The following is a 26690-nucleotide window of genomic DNA, read 5'->3' on the forward strand; positions in this document are numbered from 1 at the left end:
CACACAAACTTTAACCCAGGAACCAACTCATGAACCGGACTGCCCTCATATCTACTGTACAGTTCAGTAAAAAAAAGTTGTTTTAACGTTTTTGTTCCTTTATGCTGCTCCCAACTGTTGATTGATTCACTGCTAGCAAGATTAGCTAAACACAGACAGCAAACAACATAGAAGTGCCCCAGAGGACACACGGAGCACCGGGAGGTCTAAGCTGACTCGTGCTCGCCGCTATTTACGGTAACAAACAGCGGAATAAACCGTACAACTGTGCCAACTTTCGCACCCAAACTGAGGATCAGCTGTTAGCTCGGACGCCCATTCGAATACATGGAGTTAGCCGTTAGCCCGTTAGCAAAACAAACCTGCATCCTTGATGTTGATGACATCCACCGATACCATGTCCGGTTTGTCCAGCGGACCCACTTTACGCTCCGTCACCCCGGACGGAACAACGTCCGGCTTCGGGCCGAACTTTCGGGGGTAAAAGTCCCCGGCATTGTGGTAAGACAGAGCCGAAGACGTGGACATCATTCCGTCCATCGCCATTTTGAACTTCCTGGACCCAGAACCCCCTTCGATTTGACCGCTCTGCGCATGCGTGAGTCCACAGATTTGTATATCATCACACAGTGAAACTACATTTTGATAGATTGTTCGCATGATTTACAGATCTATACTGTATTCATCAAAACCACACTTTCTACATGGAACACCATTGCTGCCAAAATGTTGCTATCATTTTGGCTTGGACTTGGAGATGACTGCAGAAGGAACTAAGCACCGGAAAGCTGAACTCTGGAGATTCTTACTTGGAACTGAGAGATTTAGATTTAACATTTAGATTTAGATTTAACATTTAGATTTAGATTTAGATTTATCATTTAGATTTAGATTTAACATTTAGGGTAGGGTTAGGATTAGGACAAGGTACGTTTAATCAGTCCATTTCCTGGCTATAAAAGACACCAGCAGAAACAAAAAATCAAGCCGTTTTTTTTCGTTTTCTGGCTCTTAAAGACATGAGCAGAAACAAAAAATCAAGTCGTTTTATTGTTTTTCGTTTTCACCCCCAAAATGAAAATACGACTCCATATTTTGTTTCATTAGTGGGCGGGGCTTCAGAGCCTGCCTGTGCACAATAATACTCCTGCCCATCACAATAAAGCTCTTGCGCTTGCAGGCATAGACAGACTGACTTTCATTTAGTTGCCTGCCCCCACTGCACTTCCCCTAATTCTAAATCAAAGCAAGTGGTGTACACAGTACAGGGTTTGCACGAAAGAAAGCTATTTATTGATTGAATCAGCGAGAGATAGCCTATTTATCGGTGATTAAACACCCAAGAGGAGGCTGAAGAGGCGCGCTGAAAGTAGGTATATAAAGTGACCAGCAGGTGTCGCCATGCATTAACGTTGCCACCAACCATCCCCGATAACATCAGGAGATTAATTTGAATTGAATTGAATTGAATTATCGTATGAATGCTTATCGTACTATGAGATAGATGAGCATCTCCATTAGTGCAAGACGATACATGTAATAAAAATATAAAATAAATAAAAATAGCTGAATAAGTTAAGTCAAACAGTATAAGTGTGATATTGCAGTCTTCTGTATTGGACAGTAGATGGTTATGAGGTAGTCGGGGGGGAGGGGGGTCAGAGTGGTGATGGCTTTTGGAAAGAAACTGTTTTTGAGTCTGTTTGTTTTGGTTCTGATGCACTGTAGCGCCTTCCTAATACATTGATCTGCGTTAATGGCAGGGTGTGCCCTCAAAAAAAGGCTTTAGTTTCGAGATACCCTACCCATTTAAAACAACACACCACCATGTTTTTAATATCCAGTAAATGTGCCACATTCATTAAAGGTGGCAAATACGTGTTTATTATTAATATCATCATTATTGTTTATATTATTATTATTATTATTATTGTTATTATTATTATTATTGTTATGTTGTTGTTGTTGTTGTTATTTGCTTCAATTTAGGCTATCCTTATATCTTGAAAAAGCCTGTCCAATTTGGAGTGAGGTGGTGGAAAGAAGCCCAGAGTTTCATAATGGTCACTCGAAAGTTGATACCTGCTCAACGTAACTAGAAAGTCAAACTCAGTTTTAAAATGCACAATCATATAAACTCATGCAAACATAACAGTCTGGTGAATGTGGATTCTGCGCTGTTTGTTGATGGTGAATGTTTAATGGGGGACATCTGGGATAGGCAGATCCAGTTGCTTTGGTTTGGTTTTACAGGAGTACTTCTGTACTTTGTTTTATTCATTGGGAGAGCATAAATACAAATGGGTTTCATCTTAATGTGATATACTTTAGTATGTGACAAATAAATATATTATATCTATCAGATGACACACAACTTTACATCTCCTCTAACCCCACAGCCCATTCCCTCCTAACTCCCTCATCGCTGCTCCCAGAATTTCCTCAAACTCACGGGAAATAAACTGAAGCCCTGCTCATCGGTCCAAGTCCACACTCCCAACTTCCCACATAAACGGCCAACATCCCCCATCATTATCGACATTACCCGTCTCCCGCCATCGACGTCAAGAGTCTGGAATATACTGGACAGCACTTGCTCCGCACATCCATAACATCACCCAGGACAGCCTTCTTTCACCCTCAAAACATCTCAAGACTCTGCCCCTCACCACCCTATCAAGTACGAAACCCTGGCCACTCATTTGTCACCTCTCGCATGATTACTGAAACGCCTCCTCACCCAGACTCCCAGCCAAACTCACTACATCCAGAACTGGCATGCATATCACACCTGCACCAATCCTCTGGACTGCTGATCCTCACACCCATCTCATCCAACTCCACTAGCTCCTGTACACTACCACATCCCCTACAAGATCCTCCTCCTCATCGATAAGGCCTTCCACCACCAGGCCCCACTTACATCTCTGATCTCCTAGAAGAGTACAATCCACCCCGTCCCCTCCGCCTCCACATCCACTGGACCACTCTCTACCCCCACACCCACGTCTGCAATCCCTGGGTGCTCAGGTTTTCAGTGGCTCAGCCCCGAAGCTTTGGAACTCTCTCCCAACATTCAAAACAGACCTCAGAACCTACCTCTTTCAGCAGTCATTGTCATTAATACTTCACTCTCCCCTGTTTTAAACATGTTTTTTATTTTGTTTTACCAGTGTATTAGTAATGGTTTCAACAGCGCTTTATGTATCTGTGTAAATATTTAACTGTGTAAGGCCACTTTGGGTGACTTGAAAGGCACCGTGAAATAAAATGTTTTTATCATTATTATTGTCGTATTATATGTGATTAATCTTATATATGTGATAATTTTCTACAGCATCATATGTGACATAACGTGACATATGGCAAGGCAAGGCAAGCAAATTTATTTATATAGCACATTTCAACAACGAGGCAATTCAAAGTGCTTTACAAGGACATTAAGAACAGAGGATGATGATTATTAAAAGAAAGAAAACAAAGAAAACATTTATGAAAATCATTGAAAAAAAAAGGAAGCTAGATAAAGCAGAGATGAGACTAAAGCCTGGTGAAAAACAACAGTCTTTAATACAAGAATAACAAGAACAAAGCCAGAAAAAGAAAAATATATGAATAACATTATGTCACAAAAATGTCGGTGACGTTTCAGCTCTCTCTACACATGTTTTCACAATATTGATGAGGTCCTTGATCCCGCTTTGAAAACTGGTCAGATTGTTGTTCGCAGCATTGTCGTAGAGCACAGAAATGTCCAAGTACTGCTGTGCAAATTCATTTTAAGCTGCTGTTGTTGTTCAGCTGTGGGGAATGGGTTTCTCCCGAAAATGGAGACTTGCTAGCCTAGCCACGCTAGACCCAGCTCTTAAGACACAAGGGTCTCAGAACACTTGACAGGGAGGGAGGCGGGCTAAAAGGTTGTCTTTCAAATCACTCTGCAGCAATTGGGTAGGTATACAACCAATCAGCGCAACGCATAGGCTGACGTAGTTCCGAGAGCGCCGGATTGTGGCTAAGTCCCATTAGCTTCCCAACCATAGATATATACAAACACTAGATGGCTCATGAGCATTGTCAGCCTATGGGGAGCAACGTCGCCACATAGCGACCATCTTGGGACAGGGCTGCTCGATCACTCTTAACATTAAAGTCAATGGAACATGGATTTTAAAATCACTGTAGATTGCTCAATTTTCAACCGATTTTACAACAGCTTGGTTTGTTATAAGCGTGAGAGATGTACTTCTTTTACTGCTTACTTAAGAATAATTAAAACCATTGAATTCATATAAAAATTATATTAAGTAGATAGGTAATAAGAAATAGCTATACACACACAGATATTAAACTGTCAATCTTTAATATTTACAATATTCAAATAGACAAAAATAATAAATGATGATGAATAATAACAAAAAAGTAGTGCTAAATGAAAAAGAAAAGAAAAAGAAAAATAATAGACTGCATTAAGTTCTGTGGTGCCTTTGAGTTCGGTCTGAGAGGCCATGATGAGAGTGAAAGCTCTGAAAATCCCGGTGTTTTCAGAGGGCTGGTGGAGTTTGTAGCATCACTAGATGCAGCTGTCCATGAGCACCTTCAGACTGCCACTGTGTTTAAAGGGACATCCAAAACAGTGCAGAATGAACTCCTTGACTGCATGCTGGCAGTTTTGAGAGAGTCCATTATTGAGGAAGTTCAGTGTGCAGACTTCATATCCATCCAGGCTGATGAAACAATGGACATCTCCACCCAGTGTCAGCTTGTTCTTGTGATCCGCTACATAGACAAAATGAATGAGGTGCAGGAGAGATTTTTTGAGTTTATACCTCTGCAATCTGCCACAGCTGAGTCCATTGCCACAGCACTTTTGGAGAGGCTGAGCCTCATTCTCCCTGATGACCAGAAGAGCAAGCTCATCTTCCAGGCCTATGATTGTGCGAGCGTCATGAGAGGAGCCACAGGTGGTGTACAGAAGAAATTTAGCGATGTGTATGCGAATGCACACTATGTCCACTGTTATGCTCACCAGCTCAACATTTTCATGCAGCAGGTGACATCCCGTATCCCAAAAGTTGGTCAGTTCTTCTCTGACCTAGCTGGATTCTCAGGATTTTTTTTTCAAGATCCCCCAAGAGAACTAGTGTGCTTGACAGAGTGGTGGCACACAGGCTTCCAAGAGCAAGCACAGTAAGGTGGATCTTCCACAGCCGTGCTGTCAACACTGTGTTTGAGCACAAAGACGACCTCCTTCAGTGCTTCGAAACCATCAGGGACTCAGGTGACTTTGATCCTACCACTGTCCATGAAGCTGGAGGTTTTGTGAGACTCCTGGAGGATGCTACCTTCTGCTTCTTCCTGGAGCTTTTCCACCGCATCATGCCTCATGTGGACATGCTCTACAGCCAACTCCAGAAGAGGTCCATCGATTCAGTCTTTGTCCACAGAGTGACGCAGCATTTCACCGACAACGTGCAGATGATCAGGTAAATACATTTGTATGTAACCATATTAAAGAGCTAAAAAAAACAACATGAAAAATACTTTTTAAAAGCGAGAGGTCGGTTACAGCTTTAATTTTTTCTTACAACTTTTCGGTGGCCCCCACAAAATATCTGTTGTACCCCCCTGTGCCCCCCCCAACTAAAATTAATCTGGATCCGCCCCTGCTTCAAATGGCACAGGCTTACTAGATAGAAAATAGCATTACAACTCGGGCTGGACCCAAATATCTGAATATTCGGTCATCCAACGTTCCTGTGAATTCATCTGATTGTGACATACATGTACATGTGATTTACAGAATATTACTACTACTTTGTTTTTGTTAATGTGTGCTCAAAGATGGGACTTACTGTGCCAGCTTCAGGGATTAAAAACACAGACTAATAAAAATAAAGCATGTCTGGTTGAATAACTACAGCATTTTTCAATGTGAAAGGTTTTATTTGGACGTTTTGGAGCTCCATGTAAAATTTGGTGGAAAAACCTTTTCCACTGTGGTCTACATAAGAAAAACACAGAAATCATCCTTTTTTTCTTTTCTTTTCTTTTTTTTTTTTTTGCATTTTTACAATCATAATGAATATTTTCCAAATCAGAAATGATGTCTTATAGAGCCTTTCTGGAATAATCTAATCCAAATCTGACCAGTTTACACACGTGGACAAAATTGTTGGTACCCCTCAGTTAAAGAAGGAAAAACCCACAATTCTCACTGAAATCACTTGAAACTCACAAAAGTAACAATAAATAAAAATTTATTGAAAATTAAATAATCAAAAACAGCCATCACTTTTGAATTGTTGATTAACATAATTATTTAAAAAAAACAAACTAATGAAACAGGCCTGGACAAAAATGATGGTACCTCTATAAAAGATTGAAAACTATTTGACCAGAGTGACATGATTAACTCAGGTGTGTCATTTAATTGACATCACAGGTGTTTCCAAACTCATAATCAGTCAGTCTGCCTATTTAAAGGGAGACAAGTAGTCACCCTGCTGTTTGGTGAAAAGGTGTGTACCACACTGAACATGGACAACAGAAAGCGAAGGAGAGAATTGTCCCAGGACATCCGAAAAAAAATTATAGACAAACATCTTAAAGGTAAAGGCTATAAGACCATCTCTAAACAGCTTGAAGTTCCTGTGACAACAGTGGCTCATATTATTCAGAAGTTCAAGACCCACGGGACAGTAGCCAACCTCCCTGGACGTGGCCGCAAGAGGAAAATTGATGACAAATTGAAGAGACGGATCGTTGGAATTGTATCCAAAGAGCCCAGAGCAACCTCCAAAGAAATTAAAGGTGAACTCCAAGGCCAAGGTACATCGGTGTCAGATCGCACCATTCGTCGTTGTTTGAGCCAAAGTGGACTTCATGGGAGACGACCAAGGAGGACACCACTGCTGAAAAAAACTCATAAAAAAGCGAGACTGGAATTTGCAAAAATGCATCTTGACAAGCCACAAAGCTTCTGGGAGAATGTCCTTTGGACAGATGAGACCAAACTGGAGCTTTTTGGTAAGGCACATCAACTCTATGTTCATAGACTCAAAAACCAAGCATACGAAGAAAAGAACACTGTCCCTACGGTGAAACATGGAGGAGGCTCAGTAATGTTTTGGGGCTGCTTTGCTGCATCTGGCACAGGGTGTCTTGAAAGTGTGCAAGGTACGATGAAATCTGAAGACTATCAAGGCATTCTGGAGAGAAATGTGCTGCCTAGTGTCAGAAAGCTTGGTCTCAGTCGCAGGTCATGGGTCTTCCAACAGGACAACGATCGAAAACACACAGCCAAAAACACCCAAGAATGGCGGAGAGAAAAGCGTTGGACTATTCTAAAGTGGCCTTCTATGAGCCCAGATCTGAATCCCATTGAACATATGTGGAAGGAGCTGAAACATGCCATTTGGAGAAGACAACCATCAAACCTGAGACAACTGGAGCTGTTTGCTCATGAGGAGTGGGCCAAAATACCTGTTGACAGCTGCAGAACGCTCATTGACAAATACAGAAATCGTTTAATTGCTGTGATTGCCTCAAAAGGTTGTGCAACAAAATATTAAGTTATGGGTACCATCATTTTTGTCCAGCCCTATTTCATTAGTTTGTTTTTTTAAATAATTATGTTAATCAACAATTCAAAAGTGATGGCTGATTTTGATTATTTAATTTTCAGTAAATTTTTATTTATTGTTACTTTTGTGAGTTTCAAGTGATTTCAGTGAGAATTGTGGGTTTTTCCTTCTTTAACTGAGGGGTACCAACAATTTTGTCCACGTGTGTACCTGAACCTGGTCCAATGTGGTCCAGATACAAAAAAGCAGCTCTTTTACAGCTTCCTCAAGTTTTAAAGCAGTTATCAGACAGAATGAAAAGTTTACTAAAATGTCTAATGTAGTTTTACATCGGTAAAATATGGAAAATAAATGTTGAGCAGTGTAAACAAAGTTTCCCTTAACTTTTTCCTGAACTGCCAAATGAGTGAATAACCATCAAAGTAGGAAAGCCAAGAATCTCACAGTAAAAACAGCTAAGACATTGGTTTTACCATAAATGGTCCAAAAAATGGTTTAAAGTTGTAGAACATGCAAGCAATGACTCAAAAGAAGATGTCAGTATACACTTTCTCAAGAATTTTATTGGAACACAGTTTAAGTTTTCTAAATTTTTGGAACATTGTAATAGTCTTTATAGAAACAGGAAAACATCAACATAAGTCAGTCAACTAAACATTTCAACAGTCTCAAATACAAAAGTACTGCTTTATTAATGTAACAAGATTAGCAATTTTGTCAAAAGTAAATAATGGATTTCTTGGTGTTTTTTGTTTGTTTGTTTTAACCGATGAAGCTTGCCAGCCATCCCACTGTTGCTCCAACACCAGCCACAGCTGCATTGGCGGTCGCTGACAGACCAGCTGCACCTACAGCAGATTGCACATGTTTGAGGATTCACACATGATCACCAATACACTTTATCAGAGAAGCTGAGGGCTTTTTTCCTTACAAAGAAGTGAATGAAACAGCAACACTAATGTATGACAGTAGTGTATATTTGCATCAAAATGCACTATTTTTAAAACTCATTTTGTTGTACACTTTGATAGCTGTGTAGGAGGTCATACTGATATTGCTGTACTTCAGAGGAAGCGGTGAAAGCTAGAAGGCACATGATACAGCTCTGATTATTGCTGCAACACTGATAACATCCCCGTTTACATGCAACACTTCAAACTATAATACAATACTGAGTTATGATATGTACCTGCTGACTGCAAAACAGCCACCACACTCCCTGCTGCCACCCCTCCTCCGTTGGCAATAGCAGCAGAAGACATCATGCCTGCAGCGTAGGAGCCTGCTGCTACTCCGGCTGAGGTGAAACCTGCAGCTCCCAGAACAAACGGAGCAGCGGCCACTGCACATGGACAAGAACACAGCAGAATTGGGTCATACATGATTCAAAATAAATAAATCAAGAAACAAATGTGCATCTCCCGTGACTTTTTTTTTTAGCATAAACACAGAAAAATGCACATGAACTGTGTCCTACCTGCTCCTACTGCAGCACCCACAGCTGTAACTGAAACACAAGAAGATAAGAACGTCTCATTAGACTCAGCAGGCCGCATCCAATACACCTGTTATGACAAATATTATAAATTCCTATGTAGTATGTGTATATGTCAGCTGCCCACTGACTCACCAGGATCCATGTCTTTCTCCCTTCTGAAGCGCCTGCTACTGGGGTGAGTGCTTATAACCCTGTCAGGTTTCATTTCCTGAGAAACAAAACTCTAACAATCTGAGCAAAAGAGGGCAGCAGAGAGAAAGGAAACTGTGCCATGCTCTGCCAGCAAAAACAGAAACTATGACTGAAGGATATTATTTAAAACAGGAAAATCCTTGGGACCCCCTGATTTTGCATTTCGACAGACTTAGCACTCATCCATAGGACCACATGGCCCTGACAGTGCTGTTAAACATGCATGAGAGATAATGTGCCCCCCTCACAACCTTTTTTGTCTTTATTTTTATTTTTTTATTATTTAATCAGAGAATTTCCTCTTTTGTTCTTGTCCAGCAGCATGTGGGTGGTATGAGTTGGAGGGCCGTTTGGTTTCTTATGTTAATACGAGAAAAATTATTCAAGATGTTGTTTTTACTTGAATCTTGCTCCTGTCCTATTCATCTCCTTCTTCAGTTGGAATATGTTTTAAAAAACAAAAGAGGAAAATCTGAAGATAAAGAGCTAATCAAGTATTATTTATGTATGCTACCAGTCAAAAGTTTGGACACACCTCCTCATTCAATGCTTTTATTTTATTTGCGTTATTTTCTACATTGTAGATTAATACTGAAGATTAACACTTTTTTAACAACATAATTCAATATGTATTCTTTTACAGTTTAGATATCTTCACTACAATGTATAAATAATTAAATGACTACCAGATAGTGTGTAAAAATGATATATGTTAAAGTTAACTCCTCTTATTATTAGTTTTGTGTTTGTGGATAGAAAGACAGAGCTATACTGTATATGCAATATATAGATAAGAATAACAACCAGTCAACACTTCTCAGATGTTCATTATTCCTTTATTAATATTCTTTATTTTGGGCAATTTGACAATATTAATGTGCTTTGCAAAAACACAGAAACATTTTTTATCCACAGATTTCAGTCAAGTTTTGCTTTAGCAACAGATAAAGTTCTACTTCACTGATATTGTTGACATTTGTTTCTAATTTGCAAAAGCAAATATATTGTTTCTTATTTATTATTCCTTCATGATTTCCTGCGTCATCTCAGATGAGAGTAGCCAAAAATCCCACCGTTCCTCCAGCACTGGCCACGGCTGCAGTAGCAGTCCCAGACAGACCAGCCATTCCTGTAGAGGAATAAGAGCAGATTATTAATTAATGTTGTCAAGCAACTGAGCTGCAGAGAAAAACAATAACTTAGTTTTCAGTGTGACATTATGACATGCTATTGAGCTTTATACATTCAAGGTAGATTATACTGATAGATTTTGAGGAATTACTGGCAAAAAGAAGTGGATTATTATAGCACTGATTATGTTTTTTTACCTGCTGACTGCAAAACAGCCACCAGACTCCCTGCTGCCACTCCTCCTCCGTTGGCAATAGCAGCAGAAGACATCATGCCTGCAGCGTAGGAACCTGCTGCTACTCCAGCTGAGGTGAAATCTATGGCTCCCAGAACAAACGGAGCAGAGACCACTGCTCCACCTGACAAGAACACAGAGGAAAACTGTATCAAGTAATCAGGATCATATATGATAAGTATTTTTAAAGTGAAAAAACCAACAGGTGATTCTTAAAAGCACTCTGTAGTGTCTTACCAGCGCCTGCCACAATAGCTACAGCTGTTACTGAAACACAAGACAGAAACAAAAATGAACATCCGTCTGTTGCTCAGCTGTCAGTAGAAAAACACATTTACAGTGGTGGTTATTTGTAATACATAGCCTGTTTAATCCCCATTAGGGTCGCGGGGGGCTGGAGCCTATCCCAGCTGACTTAGGGTGAAGGCACAGGACAAAAGAAGACAAACGGAAAGGTAAAAATCAATGATTACACACTATCATACTAGTAAGTTTGTCTCATATTCTCCTCCCAGTAAGGAGCAAACAGTGCTGAGGTCATCGTGCCTGCAGCGTAGGAGCCTGATGCTAAACTAAGATAACACTCAAGAAGTGTTTGAGTTTAGCTAGACCAGGAAGCATTATCTTAAATTTCCACATGAACAATTCTGTGATTAGGGTTCTTCTGCACTCTAACGACACAAGCAAGACTGGATGAGAGCCAACCTTTACACGAGAGAACACACATTTAGAATATGAAATGTGCAAGAAGAATAATACTGAATGCAGGCAGAAAAATCTAGAAAAGAATATTCAGAAAGAATACAAAATTTCCAGTAGTTTCGAAGGAAAGTATCTATGCTGTCAGAGACAGAGTTGTATTCACAGAGTCCCATGTTTTCTGTTAGGATAAGGAGGCTGATGCTGGACTGGATCTTAGATAAGAGGATCAGCTGTTATTTCTTGAGAAACGAAACTATGTGAGCATCTGCATCACTGTCCTGTCCAGTGCTTCTCTGGCGCCATCTAATGTTCAGATGTTGTGCATTCACAATGTTTTCCATGAAATAAAAGCTGCAGTGAACAAGCACTCCCATGCATCAGGTTGGACATGAACTTTGAACACCCCAACATAGCAAACATTCCGTTCCTTCATCTTCATTATGAGATGTATTTACTGAGAAATGGGTTTGTATTTGCTGTTTCTCTATCATTACCAGGTGACACCATCCTGACAGTTACAGCTGAGACACCACATGACACATGAGTCACCACAGCACACATTTATATCTGTAACTTATCTAATCCTGTCCAGGAGGTGTTGCCACTGTGACTAAATGATAACAAAATGATGTCAAATTAAGCAATTAGCAATGGAGGAGTTAAGGCAGGAAGTCTTAGAGGCATATGGTAAACTGGACACTTTGAGTTGTTTATTTTAATGAGTATGCATCAGTCAGTCAATACACATATGTAGAAAATGTTTTTTATGGTAGAGAAGTGCAGTTTACGCTTTAGTGAGATTAAATATGGTGACCAAAATTTAGGTCACCCTGAGTTTTAATGTCTGTCTAGATGTCAACAAGGGTAATCGCTCTTAGTCGACATGCTTCTACAAATAACACTTCAATCAGTACATTAATTAATAAAGTAAAATGTAATTGTCCTTAGATGTTTGTTGTTAAAAGTATGATTTAGAATAACTTTAACTATACAGTCTACAACAGAAGTAAGGACACCGCTTTATAATATTAATAATATGGAGATGTTTAGAGCAGGCTTCACCGTCAAGGCTGCCTATGATGTCCTACTATCCACCAAGAATCTCAGCCAATGGTATGGTAAGACCCTACATGCTCACTCAGCCCGACTCCAGCTGCACTCAAACACATTTTAGTGGGATGCAAGACCAGCCTCGCTCAAGGCTGTTACACACCTGGCGGCACAACCAGGTGCTGAAGTGTCTGGCACTAGTCCTGGAGACGCAGCGCATGAATGTTAGCGCCCTTCCACCCACGTTGACCCGATGGCAAAAAAACATTTGTCCAAGAGGGTGAGGGTGCTCCTGAGCAGCTTGGGATTGGAGGATAGACTTGGACCAAAATCTCTGCTTCCCACCTGAGACTGCATCCACCAACCTGTGACCAGACCTGGTGCTATGGTCAGCGTCGCTTAGGTGCGTTTACATCATCAAGCTCACATTGCCCTGGGAGAGCTCAGTAGAGGAGACCTATGAGCACAAGAAGCTGAAATATATGGAGCTTCCCGCCGATGCTAAACAGCCAGGCTGGAAGGCGAGGGTGTAACCAGTCGAAGTAATCAGCAGAGGCTTCACAGCCACCTCAACATTCAGGCTTCTCCGGGAGATGAGAGTGCAGGGGAAGGCCCACCGGGAGGCTATCAAGGACCCCCCATAGCCGCTGAAAGGAAAGTCAGTAGCTATGGATGAAGAGCAAGGACTCCATCTGGGCCTTCAAGTAAGAAGATGGCATCTAGGGGGTGAACCTGGGATTCACTGCTGAACCCTTTGGAGGTGTCGTGAGCCTATCAGCGAAACACCAATGAAGGAGGGTGCCCTCACTTACTGGACCATCCCACAGAGTCTTTAGGTGTCTCATGTATGAAAGAAGGGTTATCTACATCTAGTCCTACACACCAGATCTTACTTAAATGTCAAATGATTCAAACTTGTATGATCTTACAGTCACTGCACCACTTCTAAGTAGAACAGTAGGACACTTGCTCTTATGTCAAATTCAAAATTAATATTTTTTTTCCACCTTTCGTTTTGATGACAGACTCACTGGTGCCATTTATAATCGTCTCCTTTTGAGCTCACGCAGCCCCATATTATTTCACTTTCACTTACGTGTTTCACTGTCAGGATGGTAGTTAATTATACATGAAAGTATAAATATTCATTAATTTCTTCCATTCATTTCTGTAATTGCTGCTATATAAATAAAATTGAATTGAACCAGCAGGCTAATGTGTTTTTCTTGAACGAGTCCATGGAGGTCACTGTTATGCAATAACCTCAAGCCACTGCTTGAGGTGCCACAGAAACTCAAAGTCCCACTGATGACCGCGGTGCCAAGTCTGAAGCAGCTGTCTGTTTTGGGGTTTTTTTAGAGATAGATTATAAAAGAAGCACACTGCTCTTGAATTGCCGGGGCGATGATAGTGACAGATACAAGGTTTGAAGTAATGAAAGAATAAGCAAATAAGTGAAAGTTGAGGCAAAAAAAGTTGAGATGCTGCAGAAAAGTTAAATTCATATTAAGGGGGGACCACAGGAAAAAGCTCATGAATAGGGCAGCTTCCCTTTCTTCCCCCTTGATGTGGAATAACAGGAAAAGGCCCATGAATAGAGAGTTAGTAGTGGGAAGCTAAAACTGGTGTAAAGTGGTAGATTTCTACTTGCAGCTTTCTGCATTCTGAAGAGTTTCAGCGCCAGCATGTGCCAGACTTCAACATGTCTCAATCTCTATCAGCCACAGACAGAAAAGCTCGAATGGAACCTTTTTTTTCTAGATTTATCATGTACGAGAAATAATGTCAGTAACATTTGGGATTTTAAAAGTGAAAAGATCGACAAGATGATTGGCTAAGACAAAGATGGGAGCAGGTATAGGAGAGAAGACTATAAATAATTGCTTGTCTTCAGCAATATTCTGATTATTATTGCTGGAACACTTCTGTGGGATCACAATAAGCAGCATCAGCCATGATCTTTAAAGTATGACGACTACTGGAGGGCAGTAAGTCCAGATATTTTCCCTTTTCATGTTGATTTTACAAAAGCTGAACATTCAATAATATAAATGACCTTTACATAAACACCAAAATAGCAGAGGCTTCATCAGCTGATTTTGTCCATTTCAATATCAAATGCAAAAATAATACTCACACTGTCTCACATTGTAGCTTTAATTTTTTTTAATTAATAAAAGTTGGAAGAGTTCATAATAAAGCATGATCTCAATTTCCTTCAGTCCCAATTATATTCTGTCAAGACAACCTCATTATCTTGGTTAAAGATTTTACAGCTGTGTTCAGTTACACTTCGGTGAAACAGAGTTACAGAACAACATTTAGTTAATTTACGGGACATTTAAGAGAAACTGAAATACTAAACAATATTTCAAAGATTACAGATTGACTACAGAAATGTCTGGGATCGTAAAAGTGCTTATTAGTAAGTGGACAACATAATTAGCAATAATAATGTCAGTCGGATTTCTCCATTTTGCAGTCTCAAAGATCATTTCAGTTTATTTTATCAGACTGTTGGTCAGCTTTCCTGCTATTGCTCCAACACCAGCTCCAGCAGTCGCCATGCCTGCACTGGCGGTTGCTGTTAGACCGGCTGCACCTGCAGAAAACAAAAAGAAAAGAAAACTCACATTAATAGATTGGACTAAGTTAGAAAACGTTCAAAACAGAACAGTTGCACTACTCTCATATCGGCAAACACTCGCCAAGCACATGAATAGGAGCACCTTACTGATACTGCCACCCTTTGCCCTCAACATATTCTGCTCTTTCTAGTAAACACTTTGAGATTCTGCTGAAGGTAACACAATTTTGCTGCAGACATGTCAGGTTGAAATTCATGCTGCGGTCGATGGATGCCACTAAAGTCGTGCACATGATCTGTGTTAAAATCACAAGTTTAACCCTTAGTTCAAACTATCAGTCCTAACTCTGCACTGTATCGCCTGTCATACTACTTGACACACCCAGGAGGTTATACAAGCCTCTGTACCAAAAAAATAAAAAGGAAGCGAGTGAAAGAATGAACTTTTTCCACCTCATTATGTTATCTTACTAGGTCAATATTTTGCAACAATGTCTCATGGTAGTTTGGAGTTCATGTCTAAATATTGATGAAGTGGAAACTAAGTCACAAATCAAGGGCCAGAGTCTTGGGTTCAAATGTCTCAAAAGCTTCTTTAAAAATCACCAAGAGAGGTCAGCATTCGGAGTCAGCAGGATTTACTGTCGACACAAATCCAGGAGTTGTTCTTCGTAGTGATTAACACCCCAAGAAAAACCACAGATGCTGTGTCAGGGTCCTCTCCTCATCCTATTCCTGCCTGGCATCCCAAATACCTTTTCCCATCTGTCTCCCCCCTTTTCACTCCCCCTCGTGTCTCCCTCTTTTTCTCCCTCTTTCTCTTCATCCTCTCTTTCCCTCTTCTCTCTCTCTGGCTCTGCACCTAGTGGAGTGCAGCCTCACAGCTGCAGCCACTTGGTAATTTGCTTCCCTCCTCAGACTCCGGGCAGCTGTGGCTCGTTGGCAGAGTACACACAACCTGCAATAAAAGACCGGCTCATCCTTCCACATGTTGCCAGATTGTTAAACTAGACTCTACAGTCAGTTACGCTATCGCCACGCTGTTTCTCTCTGCGTTCGCAGAGATAAGTAATACTAACATGCCTGTCTGCTTTCTTCTTCATTAGAAGACCCAGCTGCCCGGAACCCTGTCTGATCTGCCTGTTTCCCCAAAATCCCTCCGAACCCCTCCTGACTCTGTCGGCACCAAGTCTCACCCCTTGGATCCCCTACTCGGCTCCCCTCCGGATTTCCCAGCCATTCCCCAGCTCCGACCCACCTCTGGCTCCCCACCGGCTCCACTCCCTCTCTGACACCCCTCCTCGGCGTCTCTCACGAGACCGTGAGACGTCAGCCGTCGTCTGGTCCATCCACCATTACGGCCCCCTGGATCGGCAGCATCGGACGTTCCCCATGCCGCCTACACCCGTCTCCCCCACCGGTTCACCCGCCGCACTCTGGTTTCCCCCCAGAACCAACGGCGACCGCCGATCCCCGGCTCCGGAACCCCTGACCCAGATCCACTCAGCCTTCACCCTTCCCCACGCACTCGGTTCCTCTCACCCACTTCCACTACTCACTTCCCCAACAATAAAAGCCATTTCACTTCACCCTGGGTAGTGTAGCTCTATACTCGGGTCCAGCCCTCCTAGGTTCATGACATGCTGAGCTGTGCACCGTTTTTTACGCTGTGAGAGTTGGTCATTTTTCCACGCATATGGAAGTGACAGTTTTGACTCATTATACTTTTCTAAATCTATTGGTCAGATCATCATTTCTCGCCCACAGATCACCCCCTACAGAGGATATCATTAGGTCATGTTTTACAGACCACATGCCCAGATATGTTTAAACTTTGGGCTTTTCTTTTGAGACAGATTACATGCATATTATACTTGTATGTATTGTTATGTTTCTCATATCCCACTTTTAAAAGTTACATTCACTTAAGTTTACACTGTTATGTTTTCAGTACACCACATATCATTTTCTACAAGGCATGAATCTTCACAGCAAAGTTGCAGGTTATACTTTGTGATCTTCCAGCTGTATGTGTGTGAGTGAGAGTGTCCTCCACAGACACAGCACACCATCAAAACATCAGTCATTACTACAATATTCATCATTATGTATTAACTCTGATAACATTTGCCATAATTGTATCAACTTTTACTTTTAGCACATTGTGCCCAAAAAATATTACACTACAATAACTTGAATAAAATGGAAAAGTCAAACTAGTGCATGGATGCATTAATGCAGTAGGTATTGTCAGCCTTCTTTACTTTGTTCATTAAACAGTTATTTGCCAGAGCTGATATTCATTTTATTGTGTCGAAAGTGCACCAGGAAACATTTCCCAAACTATTTACACCACCACCAGCCTGGACCTTTAACACAACACAGATTAGGCTCTTGGATTCATGTTGTTGATAGCCCAGGTCTGACTATCAACTGCATGACTCAGAAGAAGACTATATTCATTAGGTGTGGTAATGCTTTCCCAGTCCTCAGCAAACATATCCACTGAGATCACTTTCTTCCTCATTCTGATGATTGATGTGAACACATGTATACTTGCACTGCTGCCAGATGACTGGCTGAATAAACAACTGCACAAATAAACACATGTTCCTAATTGAGTGAGTGTAGTCAAGTCAGTGCCTCCCTCCTGACCCCCTCAGACTCAGATTTGTGTACAGTAAGTATAGCACATTTGATGAAACGATGCAAGATTTGATTTTATAATATAAATATTTGCTGACTTACAGGCCCTCAAAGTACATAGTGATGGGTCAAAATGTTAGAATTTTAGTTCTTTTTCCCCAGCATATTTGAGTCCTCATGACTTCACATGTACAAGATTCAGCCACATGAAATGTAGAGGGATGAAAATCACATTTGAGCTCTGTTAAAAACTGCAACCAAATCAACTTTACTCTAGGTGTGATAATCTAAAGTAAAAATCTTGTTTTTGATCAGCACATTTATTTTCTGTAACCAACTTTAAGCATATGTCATAGTTTTTACAGGAAAACTGTGCCAGCTTAATGTATGGAACATACAGTCATAGAAACAAGCACTGGAACCCTGAATGTGTTGACTGATTATTAATAGGAGAAAATTTTAAAAGCAGGGTTTTCTCTGGCTTCCCCCTACAGTCCAAAAATATGCTGAGGTTAACTAATGATTCTAAATTGCCCGTAGGTGTGAATGCAAGTGTGATTGTTTGTCTGTATATGTAGCCCTGTGACAGACTGGCGACCTGTTTTCATAGCATTTTAGCTCAATAACTCCCAGGTCATGTGACCCACAGACTCCAAATCCTGCAGGATTATCGTATGACATAGACTGATCAAGACACAGCACTTTTTATTCCATTTGGTTATTTCATAGATTTTATATAAATATTTTACAGTAAATATTAGCATTTTAGCTCAATAGCTCCCAGGTCATGTAACCTATTGGTACAACACAGGATGGTAGATCTAAGTCTGCTCTATGACACACACCTCTTTTATTCACCCATTTTATTTTGAAAACCGGAAGTTTTCGCGCGCTTTTGTAAGTTACACTGACTTTCCTACTTGTTTTTGTGCGTTTACCATAAAGTATGTACGAGGAGCGCACATAAGATCTTGGAGCGGCTGGCTTGACCACGCAAAAACGAAAGACGGCTGACGTGACCGCAGTGGAAAAGACGTGTAACAAGGAGGGTGAGACGGTGAGCAGGATCGAGCAGTGAGTCCATGTTGCAGAGAAGATGGATCAATGATGCAGCATCGAGCTGTGTCTAGAGTCAGGTTTTATATAGCGTTGATTGGTATCTGCGGCAGCTGTGTTGGAAAACACAGCCGCTTGTCATTCTGCTGATGAGCCAGCTCGCTGGAGCAGGAGGGCGTGGCAGCTGTTGCAGCGATTTTGCTATTTGCAGACGGTCCCTGTTCACTCGTCCACCGCCAGCTGCACATAGACGCGAATGTTATTCCTGCAGCTTTAAAGACAGTGACTTTTGATAAAATTGGCCTTGTAGCGCTTTGTCTAGCTTACAACGATTTGAAAGAGGTATCGTTTATGTTTTGACAACATATATCTCATGAGTTATTGATGCCGGAACAACAGCTCAGTCACTTCCTGTAATTATAAGCAACATCACCATAGACATAATAAAGAGTAGACGCCGCATCGACCGCTACTGCCTATTGGGGCTGACGAGCGGTGGGGCCGCCATCTTGGTCCGGTCACCCGCTCCACTCAGCGCTGTTTGACAGCGCATTTAATCCATCTTAACTCTGAATATTAAACCGATTTTCACGTGTTTTTTAGTTTTAGTTTTTTGCTGCAAACATCATACATGTAGTTATGATACAGGACAAATGGTTTGGCGTATTTTAATATTCATAGCGGGATTAACAGTAATAGAATATTCTGATATTAAGCTCGACTGTAGACAGGTATTTTGCAAACACTGTAAACACACACACACACACACACACACACACACACACACACACACTAATATACGATGGAGAAGCAGATAATGGCAGTAAAGTCAATTATTTTAATAATTTGAAGAGACAATATATGCTTACTATATATATATATATATATATATAAACAATTACTGACATGAACACATATTTCTATATAAAACAATAGATAGAAGTTATATATCAGAGAAAATGAATATATATAAATCATAGATGGAGTATTAATGTAATCAGTATATCAGAGAAAATTATTATATATATCATATATAGACTATCAATATAATTCATACATATATATTAAAAAAGATGTCAGAAAATGATTTTATATATATATATATATATATATATATATATATATATATATATATTTATATATAGAAATATGCGCGGTGCTCACGAAACTGAGCGCACTGAGCAGGGTTCCCCAAAGTGCAATAAGGCTCTTATATTTCGACCAGTAGTATTGGCTCATTGAGAATGTAGCCGCAAGGGGACACAACCAAGTGTCTTATTGTGCTGGTCCCAAGCCCGGATAAATACAGAGGGTTGTGTCAGGAAGGGCATCCGATGTAAAACTTTGGCCAAATCAAACATGCGAATCAAATGTATAACTTCCATACCAGATCGGTCGAGGCCCGGGTTAATAACTGTTAGTGACATAACATTAAATAGTAAAAGATCACCAAAACACAAATCAAGTTTCAACACAATATTTCAAATCCGTCCTTATCTAATGTGTGCATGACAGCTCTGCTTCAGCAGCTTGGAGGACTCAAAGCCAAAGCCATTCAGTTTAAGGTCTGTTTTTTGATTCAGCAAAATGATGCCATGTGCTTTCATATTTGCATGAATTATGCCAACATTCATCATTTTGGATGGCTGTGAGTGGCTACAGGGACAGAAAGTTAAATAAAGAACCCACTGGGAAAGGTCTCAGGAAAAACACAGGTTTCCACACCATTCAACACAAGAACAAAATCTATAGTCAGACATTTAAAACACTGAAATCATTTAGAGTGTATGACGTCTATCTGAATAAAAAAAAAACTGTCCTGAAAGCTCTGATGGGGTTCAGATTCATCCAGAATAAGAACATTATTTACCATCAGGTTCAGTGTTTAAGTGTGTAAATAAATAGAAACATCACTTTCAGTTTAAGCACTAATAGTTTCTGCTGCTGAGTAAAACTGCAGGGATTTAATAGTCAAAAGAAAGAATGTCATCCACAGTCAGCTTTAGGTAGTAAATGGGATATCTGTAGGTCTAGTGATGTTTCTGACAAATCCACAATTAAAATCTGTGAAATTTGAACATTATTGTTTTACAAATTAACTTGGAATCAGAGAGTTTGAAAAGAGGGTCAGCTTATTTTCATGATACTGTGTACTGTGTTTACAAGATGAGGACATAGCCTCCATCAGCTATACAGCACTGATACAGTCAATCAGCTGCAGTGTAGAAAGCCACTCAGAATAACGCTGAACCTTGTTGGCATTATGAGCACTCAGCAACAGGCCTCATCCAAAATAAGCACACAAATATGTAGACAAATATACGACAACAAAGTCTCTCTATGGAGAGAATTTTGTTTCTTTATTATTCAATCAATAGAAAAAGGTTTTGCAACCAAAAAGAGAGTTGAGACCAAAAAACATAGTTACGATAAAAAAAATAAAAGCTCAATCAAATAGAATAGATCTGAGACCAAAAAAATTTAAGTGGCAACCCCCCCAAAAAAAATTTTGAGATCAAAACAGAACAGGTTGCAAATGAAAATATAATAATTTGAGAACATATTGACTTCACTTCAATCAAAACTAATATTTTTTGCTTGCAAGTTCAAAAGTTTGCTTGCGAATTCTAAAGTTTCGCTTGCGAATCTGACTGAACCAAATGGGCGAGGCCAACGCTGGTGAAAGAGACAAGAGTTCCTATTGGTCGGTTTAACCTTGCTCCACCGCCAGTCATCACTGCTCCCCTCTGTGCTGTTGCTGGCTGCTTCCCCTACTATTTTGGGAATGCAACAGGTGACAACCTCCAAATTTTCTCAGCTACATCTGCACCTCTGCTGCTGCTCTATACAGTATCAAGTATGTAGTCATTACAGGAGAGAAGTTGTAGGGGGAGTCAGATTTTGTTAAGCGGCCCAACAAAATCTGACTCCAGATTTTATTTCATATCATACAATCTGCACAGTTAACTCAACCTGCATATTTCTGTTAAAGTCCTAGTTTTGAAATAGTCTGTCTGTTCTTAATCTGCCATACTGTGATCATTTAGCCCCTTATTTTATTATTCAGTGGTTACAGACTGTAATTTACAAGTTTTTTTTAAACTTGTGATTTGGTGTTTTAGCAAATAATTTCCCAGGTGTGGGATTAATAAAGAATTTCAATTCTATTATATTGCTAACTGGCCCAATAAAAATAAAAGTCCCAATAAAAATAACAACAATAACAAATGAGCCGGGTTCTGCTCGAGGTTTCTTCCCTGTTAAAAGGGTGTTTTTCCTTGCCACTGTCGCCTTTGGGCTTGCTCTGGGGGTCAGGCATATGGGTTCTGTAAAGCGTCTTGAGACGATTTGACTGTAATTGACGCTATATAAATAAAATTGAAATGAATTGAATTGAATTGAATTGAATTGAAATGACTTTATACTTAAGACCTTTTCTCCTATATATCTCCTTTTCTCCTCCAAACATATTGCTGGGCATTCTGGCCAAACAGCTCGATTTTTGTTTCGTCTGATCACAGAACTTTCCTCCAGAAGGTCTTATCTTTGTCCATGTGATCACCAGCAAACGTCAGTTGGGCCTTAAGGTGCCACTTTTGGATCAAGGACTTCCTTCTTGCACGGCAGCCTCTCAGCTCATGGTGATGCAAAACACGCTTGACACCTGTGTTCCAGCAGCTTCTAATTCTTGGCAGATCTGCTTTTTGGTGGTTCTCGGTTGACTCTTAACCCTCCTGACCAATTTTCTCTCAGCAGCAGGTGATAGCTTGCATTTTCTTCCTGATCGTGGCAGTGACAAAACAGTGCCATGCACTTTATACTTACAAACAATTGTTTGCACTGTTGCTCTTGGGACCTTCAGCTGCTTTGAAATGGCTCCAAGTGACTTTCCTGACTTGTTCAAGTCAATGATTTGCTTTTTCAGATCCGTGCTGAGCTCCTTTGACCTACCCATTGTAGCGTTTGTGGGCATTTGTATCCACTGAGCCCTATTTATATGGCCTCAGAGAAGTCACCAGCTGTAGTCACTCATAATCACTCACAAGAAGTTAAGAGGCAATGCTATGAAGCTCATTTCATTGACGCAACTTTCTAAGTCAACAAAATTCCTAATTCATGTTTCTGTATGTATATTTTTGACCCAGCAGATTTGATCACTTCATCTATGAACCCAGAATAAAGTCATAAAAAAAACAAACTTCATGAATGTTTTTTGTGAAAAAGAAGTATGTGTTCCAATCAGAGAAAAATCAGAGTTGTAGAAATATCTGGAAACTCAAAAGAGCCATGACATTATGTCCTTAACAAGTGTATGTAAACTTTTGACCACAACTGTAGTTAGAAGGTAAAGACCGTATGAATTATAAACAAACAACTCAGAACCCAACAGTCCGAAGTTGCCTTTGGATTCCCTATGAAAGGGTTATGTTTACCCTAACCCTATGAGCAAACAGTCAGCAACAGTAGGAGGGAACCAAAAAGAAACTTTTAACTGTGGACATTTACGAAATCTTAAAGGTTCTGGACCAGCGAAAGAGAAGCAGGCGAGTCGCAGCAGCAGTCATTACAGATCTCATCTTTGCAGATGACATAGTCTTGGTCACGGAGGAAATTACACAGGTTCTGGAATTGCTCTACAGGGTAAAAAGTTCTGGCATGCCACGAATTAGTCACCAGTCGAGTTGTCAAAATCCGTCTTTTGAGAGCAACACTAGAATCAGCTGTATTATACAGATGCAATACATAGACGCTTAGAGATACTGTGGAAAAATCACTCAATGGCTCTTACAAGAGACTGTTGACCATAATTATCTCTTTGAGAGACCACATGATAAACAACAAGCTGTATGCAAGGCTACCTGTAGCATCAACAAAAGTTGGTGAGAGACATCTAAAGCCAGCTGGTCACTTTGTCAGACATCAGGATGAGGAGGCTTCTAAACTGGTCTTATGGGAACCCTCCAGTGGTAAAACTAGAGGAAGACAGTCTTAAATTTCATGGACTTTGTTACAGTAACATGTATTTCTGATTCAGCTCAATGTGCAAATTAAGGCATTGGTCATCAGAGAAAATATTCTACTGTCTTTTTAGAAATAAAGCAGTTCTTTAGAGTTATGAATGTTATTTTTCTAAGATATTACAAAGAGGTGTTGTTAAACTCATTTATAATGAAATTACTCATTTATAGTGATTTAATACATTGTAGACTCTGTTGCAATTCTACTCCATTCCCATCAAACTTTTGCTGTTCAGAGTTTTCTTTTCATGTTGTTCCAATTTCAGAGTTTCCATCAGACTTGCTTGCCACATCTCAGACTTTGTTTTCTCTTCTTCTGTTTATCCCCCACACCGTGACTTCGATATTCTGTACCTTCCAGCCTCTTCAGATCCTTCTTTAACTATTGCTCGGCCTCGTATCGTCGTGGGATTTCTGCTCCGCCCGGCTCTCCTCAAATAACCTCCACCGGTTCTCCTCAGATAACTTCCACCAGTTGGTTCAGCCTCAGGCTCAGGGCAGAGTTTCTCCTCCTCCATCTGCCCGCCAACATTCCTGCTGACATAAATCATTTTTCTGCTTCCCCCACATTTAAGTCTGAACAAAAAAACTGCCTCAGTTGCTGTAATTAGTGGCCTGCACAATCACCCCAAGAGTCCCTGCAGAACTTTAAACAACCAGAGCAGCTCTAACTGAAAACGCATCAGTTGTTTTTATCTGCAGGAACTTGCCAGTAAGCTTTTTTTTTTTTTTTTTCCTGGTATAAAAGAGTTTTTTCTCCCTGTTGTTGGCAAGGTTTTGTTGCATGGAAATCAAAAGAAACTTTGGAGTTGCTAGTTTCTCTGTCAACAAATTTGTTTGAACTTTATATAACTATGTGAGGTAAAAAAAAAAATCAAGTTGAATTAAATTGAATTTATCGCTGGTGTTCTCACACTGTAAAAACAGTCTCCTTTAAAATAACAGCTGCTGTGGTTGTGGTTTATTTTACAGTGTTATGATTTGTTTAGATAGTAAATTGCTGTACTTATTGTGAAAAGTTCATTTTGCTGCAAAATGTGAGGTTTACTGTAAATTACTAGCTGTTGTCAGGGCTTTTTGCAGTATTTTACAGTGTTACTATCGCAATTTTTTTAAACAGTTAAGTCATATTAAATAATGCAGTGCTATACAGAAAAATATGAGGTTTACAGTTAAATACTGTAACTAGACTTCCCTTTAATAACCTGTTTTACAGTTTTGTGTTGACATAAAAAGCTTTAATTAGCGTGTACTGTAGTTATCTGTAAATTACATCTGTATAAATAAATCTGTAAAAATGTAGAAAAAATTGCTGTATATTGGTAATTAGATATCATAAATAACAATGTGTCTTTAATCTTTATGACCCAGAATTAAGTACCAACTCTGTTTAACTGTCAGGCTGGCAGCAGCTCTCTCCCTCTCTCTCTCTCTCTCTCTCTCTCTCTCTCTCCCATTGTAATTATCAGGTGCAGCTGGAGAAGTGCATCCAATCAAGCCCTCTTCACCACAATATAATCCAGACTCCTTTTGTCTCCCAGTGCCGGATCGTTGCACACCTAGTAATGCCTCTTGTGCTCACTAGTCTGTTGCTCTGTGTGGCCAACCTTTAATTCTGACTGTCCTGAGGCCAGTCCCGTTTAGTCGTCTTTAGCTAAGTTTAAATTACCTAAGGCCTTGAACTATAGTTTTTGCAATAGCGTGCTTTGTCTTTGAATCTGAGTTTTGCTCTCTAGCCTAGTTGATTAATCTAGCTCCTCGTAAATTCTGATCTGTTCTACAATCGCGTACTTTGTCTCATAGTCAGAGTTGTTCCAAAGCCACCTTGTGCTTCACCCTTAGTTGTTCACTGAGTTTAGAATATTTGAGTTGGGTGACTTTAGCCTGTAGTATTTAGATTCTGTTAATAAACCCTTTGAAATGCACTCTCTGTCTGACGTTCATTCCTGCGCCTGAGCCTCTCTGAAAAACCTAACATTAAAAAATAGCCTACATAAAGCACTAAAACACCTAAAATAATAACAGAAAAGGTCACATTTTTATGCATCAGGAACTTTATTCAAAGGCAGCAGTGTATGAAAAGCAGGAGTCTAAATCAGTCAAATCACTTTATTGTCATTGTACAACAAGATTCTGTTTGATACTTTCAATATGAAATCAATAGATACTGAAAACAAACAGGCCATAAAACAAGCACAAAACATGTAGTTTAAAAAATATAAGTATAACGGTACAATATAAATAGTGTTTCAGTCTATGAAATATATTTTAGAAACGAAGAGAAATACTTTAACTTAATGTAAAAACAACATCAAATGTTCTATTTCAACCCGGTCTCACAAGGATTCATGAAACTGTCACATAAATTAATCTATGGTTTCGTGCGCACCAACACGATTTTCTCATGTTTTTCGTGGTGCACACAACGAAATTCAAACCAATGTATTTCAAGCGGAGGATATTTCGTGCCACTCAGAACGTATTTAAAACTACTGCAACTACGGGTTTGATTTTATTTTCATATCTGAATCTTAATCACACCTGAATAGAACGTTTAATTAATCAAATATTCCTCGTGTGTCATATTTCTCCTCGGTCAGATTTAAGCGAGTTAGGGCATTTTGAATGGGTATATTATATTTTTAATGTAAAAGCGTTGCGAATCCAACGCTATATTTTGCATTACATCGTCCCATATTTATAATGTAATGCAGGGGTCGGCAATTAGATGTGGTTTCGGGCCAAAATTTTTGTAAACATCATTCGGTCGTTTGACCGAAGGGCCGGTGTGCTGATATTTATTAAATAATTTTGCTTACTGGGTGTCTGATGCCCATATAGCTCAGTGAGTTAAGCAGGTGACTCATGTATAGGAGCTGGTCTTTGATGCGGTGGCCTGGGTATGATTCCGGTCTGCAGCCCTTTGCTGCATGTCTTCCCCCTATTTTTCTCCCCTTGTTTTCCACTGAATTACAGTAATGACTGGAATATT

The 26690-nt window shown here is 40.0% G+C and overlaps 3 protein-coding genes and 1 long non-coding RNA gene across 6 annotated transcripts in view; 1 reads left to right on the forward strand and 3 right to left on the reverse strand.

The window, feature by feature from the left end:
* Nucleotides 1-574, reverse strand: part of slc30a6 (solute carrier family 30 member 6) — a 580472-nt gene extending 579898 nt beyond the window's left edge. For all 3 annotated transcript variants that reach the window (XR_007947027.1, XR_007947026.1, XM_051959637.1), the window contains exon 1: nt 363-574. Coding sequence is in view for 1 of the 3 variants with exons in the window: in XM_051959637.1 (XP_051815597.1) it covers nt 363-546 (184 nt within the window). In the remaining 2 variants the exon portion in view is untranslated. The remainder of the gene's footprint in view (nt 1-362) is intronic.
* A 7552-nt stretch (nt 575-8126) lies between these two features.
* Nucleotides 8127-9317, reverse strand: LOC110968878 (interferon alpha-inducible protein 27-like protein 2A). The gene is made up of 4 exons (XM_022218882.2): nt 9214-9317; nt 9061-9090; nt 8773-8925; nt 8127-8431 (listed from the first exon to the last, which is right to left on the reverse strand). The coding sequence occupies exons 1-4, from the start codon at nt 9284-9286 to the stop codon at nt 8346-8348; spliced, it is 342 nt and encodes a 113-aa protein (XP_022074574.2). The 5' UTR covers nt 9287-9317; the 3' UTR covers nt 8127-8345.
* A 776-nt stretch (nt 9318-10093) lies between these two features.
* On the reverse strand, nt 10094-11384 carry LOC110946219 (interferon alpha-inducible protein 27-like protein 2A). Its single transcript, XM_022187781.2, has 4 exons — nt 11003-11384; nt 10877-10906; nt 10602-10763; nt 10094-10402 (listed from the first exon to the last, which is right to left on the reverse strand). The coding sequence occupies exons 1-4, from the start codon at nt 11016-11018 to the stop codon at nt 10320-10322; spliced, it is 291 nt and encodes a 96-aa protein (XP_022043473.2). The 5' UTR covers nt 11019-11384; the 3' UTR covers nt 10094-10319.
* A 7153-nt stretch (nt 11385-18537) lies between these two features.
* Nucleotides 18538-25623, forward strand: LOC110968877 (uncharacterized). The gene is made up of 2 exons (XR_002596910.2): nt 18538-18681; nt 24060-25623. It is a non-coding gene; the product is annotated as an uncharacterized LOC110968877 (long non-coding RNA).
* Nucleotides 25624-26690: the final 1067 nt, after the last annotated feature.

The sequence above is a fragment of the Acanthochromis polyacanthus genome, chromosome 15, assembly GCF_021347895.1.
Source record: "Acanthochromis polyacanthus isolate Apoly-LR-REF ecotype Palm Island chromosome 15, KAUST_Apoly_ChrSc, whole genome shotgun sequence".
In the NCBI taxonomy this organism is placed as follows: domain Eukaryota; kingdom Metazoa; phylum Chordata; class Actinopteri; family Pomacentridae; genus Acanthochromis; species Acanthochromis polyacanthus.

Excerpts from the sequence above, each read along its gene's own strand:
- LOC110968878 (XM_022218882.2), bottom strand. The coding sequence starts at position 9,286 with ATGAAACCTGACAGGGTTATAAGCACTCACCCCAGTAGCAGGCGCTTC. Across the intron at positions 8,926-9,060 it reads GGGTGCTGCAGTAGGAGCAG|TGGCCGCTGCTCCGTTTGTT; the intron begins GTAGGACACAGT and ends GTCCATGTGCAG. Across the intron at positions 8,432-8,772 it reads GGCTGTTTTGCAGTCAGCAG|GTGCAGCTGGTCTGTCAGCG; the intron begins GTACATATCATA and ends AATCTGCTGTAG.
- LOC110946219 (XM_022187781.2), bottom strand. Across the intron at positions 10,764-10,876 it reads AGCTATTGTGGCAGGCGCTG|GTGGAGCAGTGGTCTCTGCT; the intron begins GTAAGACACTAC and ends TGTTCTTGTCAG. Across the intron at positions 10,403-10,601 it reads GGCTGTTTTGCAGTCAGCAG|GAATGGCTGGTCTGTCTGGG; the intron begins GTAAAAAAACAT and ends ATTCCTCTACAG.